Raw genomic sequence first — 14,463 nt, forward strand, 5'->3', positions numbered from 1 at the left:
CTTTTTATTAAAGATTTATTGGTTTACAAAAGTATGTCCAATGTCTCTTTTTTCAAGTTACATTTTCTATAGATCAGTTTCATTTGTTTTTTTTTTTATAAAATTTTTATTGAGTTTTCACATTTTAAACACAGACACACACACACATACAAAGACAACACATATAAAGTTTCATATCCTTACTTTCCTAACCCCAGTTCTTGACCTCCCCCCACCCCCCCCTTCATACATCCTAATTCAATTAAATTAGCTCAGCAAGTTCATATCTCTCATCCTTTACATATTATTATTATATATATATATATTTTTAAAGAAATACTTAATTCTTATTACTTGGCCAGATTTTACTTATCCAATTTTCTTATAAATATTAAATCCTTTTCTAAGGTCGACTCAAATTCCTTCCACGAATTTCCCTTTTATCTTAAACATAGGTCATAATAATCAAACACAAAGGTCATAAACATTTTTTTTTTAATTCCCCCCCCGCCCCGGTTTCTGTCCCTTCCCAATGTCCCCATGTCCACAAAAACAGTTTTTAGCCTGGATTCCTCACATCTGAGGCCTTTAAATCTCTGTCAGTTTCTCTCTGCCGATTTTGTTGGTAGCCCTCTTTGTTGGTCCTCGGGTCTCGAAGGAGTTCTAGCTCAGAGATCAGTTTCATTTGTAGAGGCATTAGTGTTACATTAGGTAGAAAGGTGGGAAAGAGGTGGAGGGGGGCATGGCGAGTGGGGGTGGGGTCGCATGGCAGTGCTTCTACTTTATTGTGTGCAGGGGTTTTGTGGTTTTGAATACACAGTCTGCAACCCACACGAATGCATGTTTACTTAGAAGAGAGCCCCCCTGAGTTATTTGTGTGTCTGTGTGTAAATATATTTATAGATATACACGGTGCTTTTTTTCTTTAAAAGAACGTTTAGGGGTACTCTCATTTTCCTAAAAAGGTAAAGGTAAAGGTACCCCTGCCTGTACGGGCCAGTCTTGACAGACTCTAGGGTTGTGCGCTCATTTTCCTACTTATATTGAAATACTGCCCCACAATGAGGCCAAACTTTGATTCACAAAATGTTTAGCGGTATGTGTCCCCCTGCCCCCCCAGACAAAAAGCAGTCATAAACACACACACATTTACCTGGGAGCAGGGGATTTAGGTTTGATGAGGCCCTAAGCTATTGAAGGTAATGGGGCCCTTTATATGGCCAGCTGTCCTTTGTCAACAATAAATTGTCGCTGTTTTTGGTGTTGAATATATGCTATATGGTAATTTATGGACCTAATAGGTATCTAAAGCTATTTGCACATAACAAAATATGTATTTCATCAAAGTTATTGTTGAACTGAAATACAATTAAGAGGAGGTATATTAACAGTGAAATAATTATTAAGCTCTAACTTAAAATGATTTTTTATTCATAACAAACTTAATAATGCAAACACATTGGCATCTGGCAATAACAAATTCCTTGAGAAATTCAATTTACAAAGACTCATAATTTTTGGGAGGCCCCCAAGAGAGTGGGGCCCTAAGCTATATAGTTTGTTTAGCTTATACGTAAATGCCTGGGAGCCATTCCCCTGGAGCCCAGTAGGATGCACTTCTCAGGAAGCACAACAAACCGGCGATCAATTCCCTGAGAGCAAGAAGCGGCCGCCTCCTTCCCACCTGCGGGGCTCCAGGCTCTCCCGCCTCCTCCTTCGCTAGTTTCATCTGCTTCTCTGCGACTGGAGTCGGAGGAGGAGGAGCCTCCTGCCCCGGCTGCGCAGACGCCGTCCTGCAGCGGAGGGAAGGAGGCGGCGGGCCGCTCTGGGCCTCGGGGAAGATGGCGGAGTACGTGCAGGTGATGAGGAGGGCGCTGCAGCAGCTCGGGGGTCACGGCGGCATTCGCGGGGCCGTGTTTCAGCTGCTGAGGTAAAGAATGGCTCGGCCCCTCCGCCGTGCGCGTCGGCTTGTGAGGGCAGGCTGGGAGAGGAGCGGCTGCTTGCGCTCGAGGGTCACCTTGGTAATGGGCAGCAGGAGGAGGAGGAGGAGGAGGAGGTCGCTGTCTCTGGTTGGCGTGGAAATGGGTCTCCTCCGCTTCTCTAGACCTTCCCGGATCCCCAGAGACCAGCAGGCAGCCCAGACTCCGTCGAGGGCATCAAGGTGGACCAGTTGGGGGACCTTTTCTGAAGCGGGGTCATTTCGGGAAAGGGAAAGGAGGGCTGTCCGGATTGGAAAGCTTGTTATTGGCTAGATAGCAAAGCGGACTTTTCATTTTCTGGGCTGTTTTGACACTTGAGTCCGGTACATCCTACGGTTGTCTTTAGTATTCCTAGCAGTAAGTCCTGCTGAACTCGGCAGAGCTGTTTTGTTTTTCCCCCCACTAAACCAATGAAGTGGCCCTTGGTGGGGAAAATGCCCTGCGTCCAGTTAGTGAACTTGTTTCCGTGGAAGGAAATTCTGTAGATGTCTTGCTGGGCAGTTTTTAAGCCGAAAAGTTGGGGTTATTTGTTTATCTTGCTCCATTTCCCCCTTCCCTACCACTACAACCCTGTGAGGCAGAACATCTTGGCTCTCTCTATCATAGGCTTTATTTTTTAAATAAAGTTTAAATTCCAGACAATTTTTTTTAAAACTGCATGCATAACAATGCACTAAAGGAATAAAGAAAGTGGCTGGTTATAATTCTTAGTCTATCGTGCTTGTGGAGACAACAAGAGTAAAACAGTCAAGGAAAAGTTCAATTATACAAGTTATTTATACATACATAGTCAGAAATAGCTTGCATGATTCCATACATAACTTTTTATAATTAGTTTTCTTAATTTTGTATATATTCCTACAATAGTCTTATGGCATTCGCTTTCTCAGATTACAGTCAGTCAGGTGCATTTTATGAAGCGGACTGGAGTCCATGGGTGTAGCCAAGGTGGGGCAGGGAGGGGGAGATGCCCCCCTAAATCAATAAAAATAAATAAGAATACATAGCTAACGGAGGTTCTGCCCCCCCAACAAAAGGCCTGCCCCCCTAACAAAAATCCTGGCTAAGCCCATACTATAGTTTATGAATGCTTATACCATAATAAATTTGTTGGTTTTCAAGGTTCCAAAAAATTATTCAGTGTTTTTGCTGCAACAGATGAACACTGCTGCCTTTCTGGAAATTATAACATAGTCCTAAACCATTTTCAGGCATTTGCCTGAAAATGTGATTAGTAATTGGGGCAGGCAGGGAAGCATGCACACAAGTCTTACATTCAGAGCTCTGCAAAGTTAGCAATAAAGCTTGAAAAGGGGTTTTGATCAACTTTGGTTGATTACACATAGAAACTCTTCCAGTGAGTGGGAACCTTAGATTATCAGGGTTTCCAGTTGTGGGGAGCATTTCTAAGGGCATCCAAGTACACACACTTAAAAACCCTCTTCATTCCTTTACACTTATCTGAAGACCAGCCCAGGGACATTGGGTTTGGGTTTGCACGCATCCTCATGTTCCCATCCCATTTTACTTATTCTGTACTCCTGGGGAATTTCTAACACTGGCCATATACAATTGTTCATGAAGCACGTTATGCAATAATTCATGCTCATTAAGTGCAAAATGACTGTCTTTTCAGTTTTAGTAATTAGAGTTGAAGCTGAGATTGCTTCTGGTCTCTTGACTTTTAGGACCACTGACAGCTGAATAGAATTTCTAACGTTTCCTTCCACAAAGTGAGACTATAGGGCCATCTAGTTCAATGGTACGTCCCAACCCTACCTGGCAATGGCAAGGACTGAATGTGTGATCTTCTGCATTCAAAGTGCTCCACCATGGAGCAACAACAGCTCCTCATATTTAAATTCGTTCAGTATTGGGTAATTTTACTACTTCTGTTTTTGGAAACCTGCAGGGTCAATGAACTGAAGACCGGCGCACTAGTAGGTGTTGATAAATATGGAAACAAATACTATGAAGACAAAAGATATTTTTTTGGTAAGTGGATATACTTCAGTAATTTGAATTTAATCTTCTGAAAAAGCTAGGCTAATTTACACTTCTTCAGTGTGATTACAATTTAGTCAGCTCTAAGTAATTGTTGGTGTCAAGTAGGAGGATATAACAGTAAGACGTCCTAGTGAGGTGTTGTCACAACAGGAACTTGGATTTATGCTTATAAATATAGCATCTTTTTGCACTGGTACACAGATGTGAAGAAACAGAGAAAGCAGATGGTGTTCAGGGAGTAGTAGTGAGGGTCATCTTTTTGATATCACTATATTTGCAGACTCATTACTTAGAATATTAAGACCCCTTTTCCAGTCTCAACACTTGGATTGCTAAAATTAATCCGAATTGCAAGGAAGAGAGGCTACTTTGAGGGTTTAGTAACTGGGTTATTTTGCGGGTTTTTATTAAACATTACATTAATGGAAATTAATGTGCACTGTCCCACATATGCTGCTTGTCTCTCTGAGGTCCCTTCATGTGTGACCTTTTCCCTTCACAAAAATAATTTTGATGTGGGAAATAACACAGTAACTTGTTAGATGCAAATGTATTAGATAATTTTGGTTTCCTTCAGACCATATACTCTTCACCTTTCCGGTCTACATGTTTTTAGTAAACTAAGCTCTTCACAAGTGACCACATAGACACTTCATCATCCTACATTGTGTAGGGAAAAAACATATATGTGAGGTGGTCCCAATGTGGATTCTTATCAACAAAGCCTTACTCCCTCGGTTTACTCCTTCCATGCCTTCTGCCAAACCAGTCCTTTCCCAAAAGTGTATTTGTTAAATGTGAGAATCTTGCAGGCACAATAATTAAATGTGAGCACAGAATTTTAACTTCACAAAATTGGAATTGTGTGTGGGGTGGTGGTGGGTGAGTACAGCCTTTTTATAACTAATAAAATTTCATAAATCTATGCTTCACTTCTTGGTTTAGTTGAATATAATTTGTAAATGTTTACTTATCTTCCTATTTAAGGTCGCCATAGGTGGGTTATATATACTAATGAAATGAATGGCAAGAACACATTCTGGGAAATGGATGGAAGCATGGTGCCCCCTGAATGGTAAACCAGCTAGTTTACTGCATGCATTTCTGTGATTATATGTTGTATTAACCTTGTGAAACAGTTAACCTCAAAACGAACCAACTTATCTGAGGCTGACACGCAAAAGCAAGGAAATGAAAATTTAATCCTCTTAACGGCACATCATCCCCTAATCTTCTGCCAGCAAAAGTACTTCACCAGTTCCAGGATAGAGCATAGATCAGGCACCACTCTTCTGTTTGAAAGGGACATTATGGTAAATGCATGCTTTCTGTCTGAAAACTGAAGATGTGCTTAGATGAGGGGTGGCTGATGTGTAGTTGCTTTTGGAGTCTAAACTCCCATCAGCCTTAGCCAGCCTGTCTGTAGCCAGGGAAGATGGTGGTTGTAGTTCAGCACCATCTGGCAGACCACAGGTTGGTCATCGCTAGTCTCTAGGTCACCCCTCTTGCAGTACTACCTAATTTAATGATACACATTATGTTTCACTATGATGATGCTCAAGAATTGTACGACCAAAGCCCTACTAGGCATAGACTGCTGGTCATGGCAGTTTTTGAATTGTGCCTGTTAGTATCAGTCTCCATACCACTTTCTCTGGAACAGTCTTGCTGGAATAAGTAGAGTTGTGAAGTGACATTTAAAAGACATTTGGTTTTTAGAAAAAACAATCTTACTGAAAGTACCATATTGGCCCGAATATAAGCCACACTTTTTTTCCAAATTCTGACTGTGAAAAGTTAAAGTGCGCCTTAAGTTTGCGACCTTAGAAAAATTGGCTTTTATGATATTGCTGCTGAAACAGACATACAGTAAAACAGAACCAAAAATGTTTTATTGCTGATTTGCGAGCTTGAGACTGTTGATTTGCTATTTACGGGTGTGAGTGCCTGCGGAATTGTAGCAACTTGCGATTTTAGCAATTGTACGGTAACTTTTGTGGGCTTGCAAAAGTTGTACGGTAACTTTTGTGGGCTTGCAAGTTCAAAGGCTTAAATTGGCTCGGAGTTACAATTCTACCAACCGCAGCGATTTTCAGCTCGTAACCCAATTTTAAGGGAGCGGCTTATAGTCAGGTATTATCTTTTTTTCTTTCTTCCCCTTGAATTTTAAAGGTGCAGCTTATATTCGAGCCAATACGGTATATTCTGTGTATAGTTATGAAGTTGGATGTTCACATTCCAAATGAATTATCTTTTATTTGCATTGACGGTGGGGAAGAGGGGTCAATCCACATGTAGAGATCTAGTATGGTCACAAGTAACCTTGTCAAGATGGTTGAACAGTGAGAAACAAACATACTGTAACTGTCCTGGTTTTAGTGACAGCTGAGTTCCTCTGTCATTTCCACCCCAATTAACACAATTGTAAGCTTACTGAAAATGTGTTTTCAGGAAGTTGCATTTTTTAACTCATCAGATATTTGCAGCACTCAAAACAATTGATCTAAATATTATTTTAGTGATTACTTGAATTAGTTGCCCAGTGCCAACAACATTCTCACAGTATGCACTAATCTTGCTATACTTGTTACTGTTGGGTCACTTACTATGGGAAAAAGTCATTTATCGAACAGATGGGTCCAGTCTTACAATTATTTCACTCTGTGTATGCTATGAGGATGTATGGGGAAATATGATGCTTACTTCTAGAGGTGTCAGTGAATGGTAAGGAGGTTGTGTGCATAGTGATAGTGTACTCCTGAGTTGCAGGTAGCCAAATAATAATAATGTAAAATGTGCATGAGAGATTATATGCAGCCTTTTATAGCTCTTGAAACCTGTTGGATCATTTTTAATGGTTTATTTCTTCATATAGGATTTACGTGAAATAATAATAATAATAATAATAATAATAATAATTATTATTATTATTATTACAGGTGAACTTCACCTGAAGTACACGAGATGGGTTACAGTATAAAACCACAACATACATACATAATAGAAACAAAGCAATAAAACAATTCCCCAGCACATTTTAATGATTGTTTAATCAGCCCAAAGGCTGTGGAGAAGAGGAATGTTTTGCTTGGTGTCTAAAGATATCTAATGAAGGCAGCAAAAAGCCTCCCTGGGGAGAACATTCCACAAGCAGGGAGCTACCACAGAAAAGGCCCATTCTTGTGATGCTGCCCTCCGGATCCCTTGTGTGGGAAGGCACATGAAGAAGCGTCTCAGATGATGATCACAGGATCTGGGATGGTTCGTGTGGGTAGAGGCATTCCTTGAGGTATTGTGGTCCTGAGCCGTTTGCCCTGGTGAGCAACCTGGCTGCTGAATTCTGCAGTCACTGCAATTTCTCACTGAACTGCCTTCAGATGCAGCCCCGCGTATAAGGCAAGGTAGTAATCTAACCTGGAGGTTACCAGAGCATAGACAACAGAAGTTAGGCTGTCCAGATAGGGGCACAGATGGGCTACCAGCCAAACCTGATGGAAGGTACTCTGTGCCACTGAGGCCACCTGAGCCTCAAGCAACAGCAGTGGATTCAGAAGTAGCCCCCAAGCTGCATACCTGTTCCTTCAGTGGTAGTGTAATCACATCAAGAGCAGGCCAGCCACTATCCATCTGGTCTAAGGAACCACCCATGTACAGTGCATCAGTCATCTCTGTATTGAGCTTCATTTTATTGGCTCTCATTTTATCCATTACTGAGGCAAGATATCAGTCCAGCATATCCACTGCCACACCTGCAGATGTAAAGGGGAAGTAGAGCTGGGTGCCATCAGCATATTGCTTACACTGTACTCCAAAACTTCAGATATTTCACTCGGTGGTTTCATGTAGATGTTAAACAGTATGGGGGATAACACTGAACCCTGAGGAACCCTGCAGTGAAGGCTTCATGGGGTCAAACAAAACTCCCCCAGCATCACCCTTTTAAAATGACCATTCAGGTAGGACCAGAACTACCAGAAAGCAGTGCCACACACCCACAACTCGGACAGCCATTCCAGAAGGATACCATGTTAAATGGTATCAAAAGCCACTGAGGGGTCAAGGAGAATTAACAGGGACACATTACCCTGTGTCTCTCTCCCCCCCCCCAACAAAGGGCATCATACATGGTCATCAAAGCAGTTTCTTTACAAAACCAAATCTAAACCGCAGTTGAAATGAATCTAGGAAACTGATTGCCTCCAAAAGAGCATTATTGCAAGTAATGCTGTGTAAGGAAGTACTCACAGAGAGTCCTATTGTAACTCCATTGCATTCAGTAGGATGCATAATGCTGCCAGCTTTTGATAGTACCCATACACTTTGGACAGGGAGGTAATGAGAGCTTGGCTTCAGATACCACCACCACCTCCACCAGCAGCAGCAGCAGCAGCAGTGATTACCCAGTTGTAGTTGATGATAGCAGCTATCTTTTTGGTATTGCTTGTAGAGTCCAATAAGAAGGACCACCCACATAGTTATAGGAGCACCTCCTGGATCACCCTTTTGTGTGCCCATGACACAAATGGATTGCACCTGCCTTTGTTCCGTTGGGGCAACACTCTTTTTTGCGACACCTACTTGTCTGTAGTAGAATACTAATTTTCTGATAATAAATATATCATTTTCTGGCATATTTATTTATTAGATTTATGTCCCACTCTTCTTCCCAAAGGAGTCAAGGGCAGCAAACACATCAGTGATAAAATAACACAATTAAAAATAAACGTCTTAAAAACAGTTAGGAAACATGCTTCTGCAAACAATAAATCTAACAGAATCTGCATGATCAAACTTCTTGAAATGTAGCTGTTCAAAATGGTTCATGCAGTGTAACTTTTGTCCATCAAACATGGCTTGCTTTTGAAACTGTGCATATATGCTTCAGGGGCTATTAGGACAACATATTTATCAGTTGTTTGTGTATGTTTGTGTGTGTGTTGTTTTCCCCCCCATAAGGCATCGTTGGCTTCACTGTATGACAGAAGACCCTCCAACTACACACCCTCCAGTGCCTCGTAAATTCATTTGGGAGAATCATAAAATGAATTTAAGTGGTACTCCTAGACAGTATGTACCATTTTCTACCACCCGTAAGAAGATACAAGAGTGGGTCCCACCTTCTACACCTAGCAAGTGAAAAGAAAGGAATATGGTGATCTGCGAAGCATTAGACCTACAATGTGAACTGTAGCTTTCTTCAGTTTTTAAAATAAAAGTCTTTGATCAGAAACCTTCTGAAATCAGAAATATTGATGAGAAGAGAACTAGTGAGTAGCAGATGGCAGAATATGCAATAATCTGTCAGACAGCAGTTGTGTATAAAATATCTTTTCGTAGAAGTAAGAGTCTGAATCTTTAAAACCAGAAAATGTACTATGGCATAAGCTTTTGTTGATAAAAGTCCACTTAACAGATGCAACAACTTACACAATAATTTGATGACCTTCTACCTATTAACACAGCTGGCACTCTGATTATGTTCTGCAGAAGTTTATTAAACCATCCACAGTCCCCCGCCACATTATTTTATCTAACTTATTTTAGTATGGATAGTAATGATCCATGATTATCCTCTCATTATTTGGAACATACAAGTTTTATTTCTGAATAAAGAGAGTGAAAAAAAGCTGTTACTATGGCTTCTTACCATATATCATTGATAGGATGATCTTAGGAACATATGAATGTTTCATACTGTGATAAAAATGCAGTGCAGAGTATTGAGAACTGCAAATTATTCATGTCCTTTGAGAGTCAAAAAAGAAGAAACTGCCAAATTTATGAGCAATCAGCTTTTCTTATCCATGTGTTAGTGAAGCTGGTAAGTTTTAGGCATGTGCTACTGTCATAGCCCACTTACCGGGGGTAGTTTTTGCATCAAAATTGACCAGTGTAATGGTTGGCCTTTGCCAGGGTGTACCATAGTGGCTAATAAACTAAGCTAAAAATCAGATGTGCCTTGAATCTTAACCTTACATGAGCTCCCTTTAAAATTCAGTAATAAACTTTTGCACTAAAAAAAAGTATACTCAGTCCTACATACATCGTGTTCAGTTTTCAGTGCCATGCTCCACAGCTTCTCTCTATTTAGGTATGTGCATGCTAACAATTATCCCTGCACTTAGTTCAGGTCTATTTAAATCTTTCCTGCTACAAATTACTCTCTGGAGTATTTTGAACTCCTACTGTAATTTAAGGTGCTGATGATCTCACATAGCTAGTATGAAGGTTTCATTGGAAAACCCAAGGATTCTACTGCTAAATGATAGGAACATTTCAACAAAAACTCATGTCATCCAGGTGAAAGAATAGACTGGAAGTGGTGCTAGGAGGCAAGGAACACATTTCAAAATGCAAGAAAATATGGAATGGTGGTAGCTATACTGGCCTTGCCAAACAGCTGCAATACCTTGGGATTTCAAAGGCAAGCTTATTTGGGCATCAGCAACTGATGAAACGTATCTTGTGGTTCCAGTGCACAGGCAGTTCTTGGCTATAATCACATTTCTCCACTGCAGGGAAGAGAGAACACCACATAAGAGAGAATATCTCATAAAGTGAGAGCAGATATGCAGCTTTCCTCCAAACTGAAGAAAAAATGCCTGGGCATCTTTGTAACTTGAACCAGCATAAAAAGTAAATGAAAAAATATATTCCTCTTTTATATAGGGCTGGATCCAAATATGCTCCATCTGTGAATAGAAGGATTTGGAATCTAGCAGAGGATCCCTGCAGGAAGAAGGGGAGGATTTTGCCCATGATAGGACCAAAACCTTTTACAGAAGCTTTGCAAGGGAGGGAGAAACAGGTGAAAAAGACCTCCCTTTCTCCACTCTCAGCAGAACTCTGCTCATTACAGATCTGTATCCAACCAATAATGATTTTCTAGCACTCTTGGGACATTATTATACATTATCTCAGTAATCCTTGGCACTTCCATGTCAACCAGGACATTACTATCCTGATACTTTAGCGGAGAGAACTGACTTGCCTGAGGCCCTCGACTGAATTCATAAGTGGGTTTTCCTGCTTTCCATTTTTCACACCTCGCTGCTATGGTACATTTCTAATGAGATGATGATGTAAAGTTGCCTTACAGGCTCAAAACCTTATAAAAGTTAAGCAGCGCTCATGTTTTCCCCCCAACAGAAGCTACCAAAAGAAGGTCTCTGGATGGCATAATTAATATTTAAAATACTAAGTATGCTATTTCTTTCCACACATCTAAGAAATGATATCTTTTTCTGCAAATAGTGTCAGGAATAGCAACAGATGAAAGAGAGATGGGAGGCATGTAGGGAACAGTAAAAAGGCATGAAGTCAGGGGTGGGGGTGACAACATTTAAAGTCATTTAAAAGCCGTGTATCTTTTCCCACTAAGCCTGATGAGTCATCTAATGGGAACTCAAAACTGTTTTCACTTCTAATTCTCATGTGTCCAATCCACAGTGATCTGTAATGACTGAAATGGTCCTGATCCGTTTGCAACTTTTTCTCCATACTTTGACTTGCCTTCTGCATACAACCAGTTTTCTAGTTGGACAATTAATTGGATGGAAGTGCATGCATGCCCAAATGTTCACTTAAATACATTCTATTATTTTTTTGTGTTGCCCTATAAATTACATTCTTTGAAGCCCAAGTGTTTTTTCACACTAGGCTTAAGAGTTCCAGTAATCCATCCTTTTTATCAGCTGTTCTACAGTTTAAGCTTTTACCATTTTTCTGTGCATCTGTACTGACACTGCGGTACTGAACAACGGTTTATTTTTCTCTGTCCAAATATTCCTTTATTTATTGTGCACAATTTGCATTTAATCACACTGTATAATTAAGCACCATAAACCAGGTATGAATGATTCTGTATCTGTTTGCTCAGAACAGCAGAATACTTAGACAATAGAGTGGAACAGAAACAGGGTATGTGTGTGTTAACTGCCCTTTAATGTCATTACTTTATTGAGTAATGCGCTCATAAAAGGTAGATGCAGCGAAAACCTTTTCCAGGATGAAGTCCTTGCTCACTTGAAGGCAGAGTCCTATTTCTGCTTTTAGCTCATCCCTCACTTTCAACATCTATATACTTCTCTCTTGAATGGGAGCCCAAAGTACCAGCAGTATGACATTCGCTTCCAAAGTCTTCATACCTTGGCCTTCTGCACCTCCTTCCCTGTCACACCCATTCTGACATTCAGGAGGTATGTGCATGCAATGGAGTTAAGTGCTCATAAGTCACTTCTTGTACTGAAAAACAATTCTCAGTTGCTGATTATGGTTTCAGAAAACAGTTCTACAGAAAATGGGAGAAATGTGCCCATAGAATTCTGTAAGGAGATTCCTGTATCATCAACTTTGAGGTAAGTGACCATTATTAAATAGAGACTTAGTCCTGGGTCCATCCAAATAGCTCCTAAAGGTAAAGGTAAAGGTACCCCTGCCCGTACGGGCCAGTCTTGACAGACTCTGGGGTTGTGCGCCCATCTCACTTAAGAGGCCAGGGGCCAGCGCTGTCCGGAGACACTTCCGGGTCACGTGGCCAGCGTGACATCGCTGCTCTGGCGAGCCAGAGCCGCACACGGAAACGCCGTTTACCTTCCCGCTGGTAAGCGGTCCCTATTTATCTACTTGCACCCGGAGGTGCTTTCGAACTGCTAGGTTGGCAGGCGCTGGGACCGAGCAGCGGGAGTGCACCCCGCCGCAGGGATTCGAACCGCCGACCTTTCGATCGGCAAGTCCTAGGCGCTGAGGCTTTAACCCACAGCGCCACCTGCGTCCCAAATAGCTCCTAGTTTATACCTATTCAGTTTTTCAATCTAGTCATGAATGTTAATCCATAGTCTGTCATTCAAAGCATATTGAAGTCATTTTTGATTGATTCCTGTAATAAATTACAAACTTTAATTCTGGGGCCACTGCTTGCTTTTCACATGGGTCCTAAAATATGGCAAAATCTTGCTAACACAAGTAAACCTCATTTGTTCCTTGTAGTCACACTTTAACCTTCTGAAAATATTTGCTTTGTCAAAGAGACATGCATGTAATTTGTTATATCCAGTTTTTTGTTCCATAATGAGACTCAAAGTGAAAAAGAGTTCCTGGCCAGCTACCTATCTAAGTACTAACTGCACGCAGATCTGCTTAGCTTTAGCAAGCAAAAGCAATACAAGTGTCTGTGGCTCCTTCCACAGGCAGTCTTATTTGGTTCTGCTTGAGCCTGCTTTTTATTGCAAATCGTATTTTATTTTTTACTTTTTCAATCTGTCACACACAAGTTACCTGACTTGCATATCCAGTAATTCTTTTTGTAGATGGGAGTGAGCAGAATAATGATGATGATGTTATTGTTATTGTTATTGTTATTGTTATTCGTACCCCGCCCAGCCGACTGGATTGCCCCAGCCACTCTGGGTGGTTTGCAACCCATATAAAAACATAATAAGGCATTACACATTAAAAAGCTTCCCTATACAGGGCTGACTTCAGATGTCTTCTAAAGGTTATATAGAAGATGACTGGAGAACAAAAGGATTGCAATGATGCTGGTTTAGCAGCTGCAGGCTAAATCAGTTTATTTAGTTTCCCACCACCACCTCCAAATGCAGCTTTTTCTCACTGTGATACAGGACAGGGAAAAGATATATTGGCTCTAAGATATATTGGCTTTAAGATATATTCTTAAAAGAGTCAACATTAAGCAGCTTCAGACAGCTGGGACTTTGTGACAAACTGACAGGCAGAAGCCAATCAATCCACTTGTCAGAAGCAGAATTAATTGCCATGATACTGGCCTTTTGGAGGATTCATCCATTGAGTTCCTGACTGACAGCGCAATCCTAACCATGTCTAGAAGTAAGTCTGATTGAATTCAATGGGACTTACTCCCAGGTCAGCCCAAAGCTTGGTCCACTTCCCTGGGAGTAAGCCCTATTTAATTCAGTAGGACTCTTGAGTAGCTATAATTAAAAATAGTCCAGTAGCACCTTAGAGACCAACTAAGTTTGTTCTGGGTATAAGCTTTCGTGTGCATGCACACTTCTTCAGATATGGCATCTGAAGAAGTGTTCATGCCCACAAAATCTTATACCCAGAACTAACTTAGTTGGTCTCTAAGGTGCTACTGGACTATTTTTTAATTCGACTGTGTCAGACCAACATGGCTACCTACCTGAATCCTGAGTAGCTATAGTTAGGATTGCACTGTGAGCTGTGTTTTGTTCTTTCAAATTCATAGTCATCACAGCACCAGTGGCTCCTACTGACTCTCAAAATGCAAAGGTGTTCACTATAGTATGCTCAGCCTGGTGAGCAATCATGTCATAAATATATAGAGCGAATGAATTAGACCTTGGTTAAAGGAATACTGAATCATCATCTAGCTAGCTGCAGCTAAGTAGGGCACAAGGAAAGCACCATCTATTTTGAGTTAATGATGCTTAATTTCTTCTTGACTCGTTGAATTTTAAGGATGATTACCTTCAGACAAATGAAGGCTCTACCA

General features: G+C 40.9%; 1 protein-coding gene across 1 annotated transcript; it reads left to right on the forward strand.

Annotated features, from left to right (window-relative positions):
- Positions 1-1,749: 1,749 nt before the first annotated feature.
- On the forward strand, positions 1,750-9,916 carry NDUFA12 (NADH:ubiquinone oxidoreductase subunit A12). Its single transcript, XM_079993491.1, has 4 exons — positions 1,750-1,909; positions 3,871-3,953; positions 4,953-5,040; positions 8,922-9,916. Exons 1-4 carry the CDS (start codon positions 1,821-1,823, stop codon positions 9,100-9,102), a joined length of 441 nt encoding a protein of 146 aa, XP_079849617.1. The 5' UTR covers positions 1,750-1,820; the 3' UTR covers positions 9,103-9,916.
- The last annotated feature ends 4,547 nt before the right edge of the window (positions 9,917-14,463 follow it).

This window comes from Podarcis cretensis, assembly GCF_951804945.1.
Source record: "Podarcis cretensis genome assembly, chromosome: 10".
In the NCBI taxonomy this organism is placed as follows: domain Eukaryota; kingdom Metazoa; phylum Chordata; class Lepidosauria; order Squamata; family Lacertidae; genus Podarcis; species Podarcis cretensis.

What these genes read in the sequence shown, in the direction of transcription:
- NDUFA12 (XM_079993491.1), top strand. Translation starts at nt 1,821, where the DNA reads ATGGCGGAGTACGTGCAGGTGATGAGGAGGGCGCTGCAGCAGCTCGGG. An exon ending in GCCGTGTTTCAGCTGCTGAG is followed by an intron (nt 1,910 to 3,870) that starts GTAAAGAATGGC and finishes GGAAACCTGCAG; the next exon opens with GGTCAATGAACTGAAGACCG. An exon ending in AGCATGGTGCCCCCTGAATG is followed by an intron (nt 5,041 to 8,921) that starts GTAAACCAGCTA and finishes CCCCCCCATAAG; the next exon opens with GCATCGTTGGCTTCACTGTA.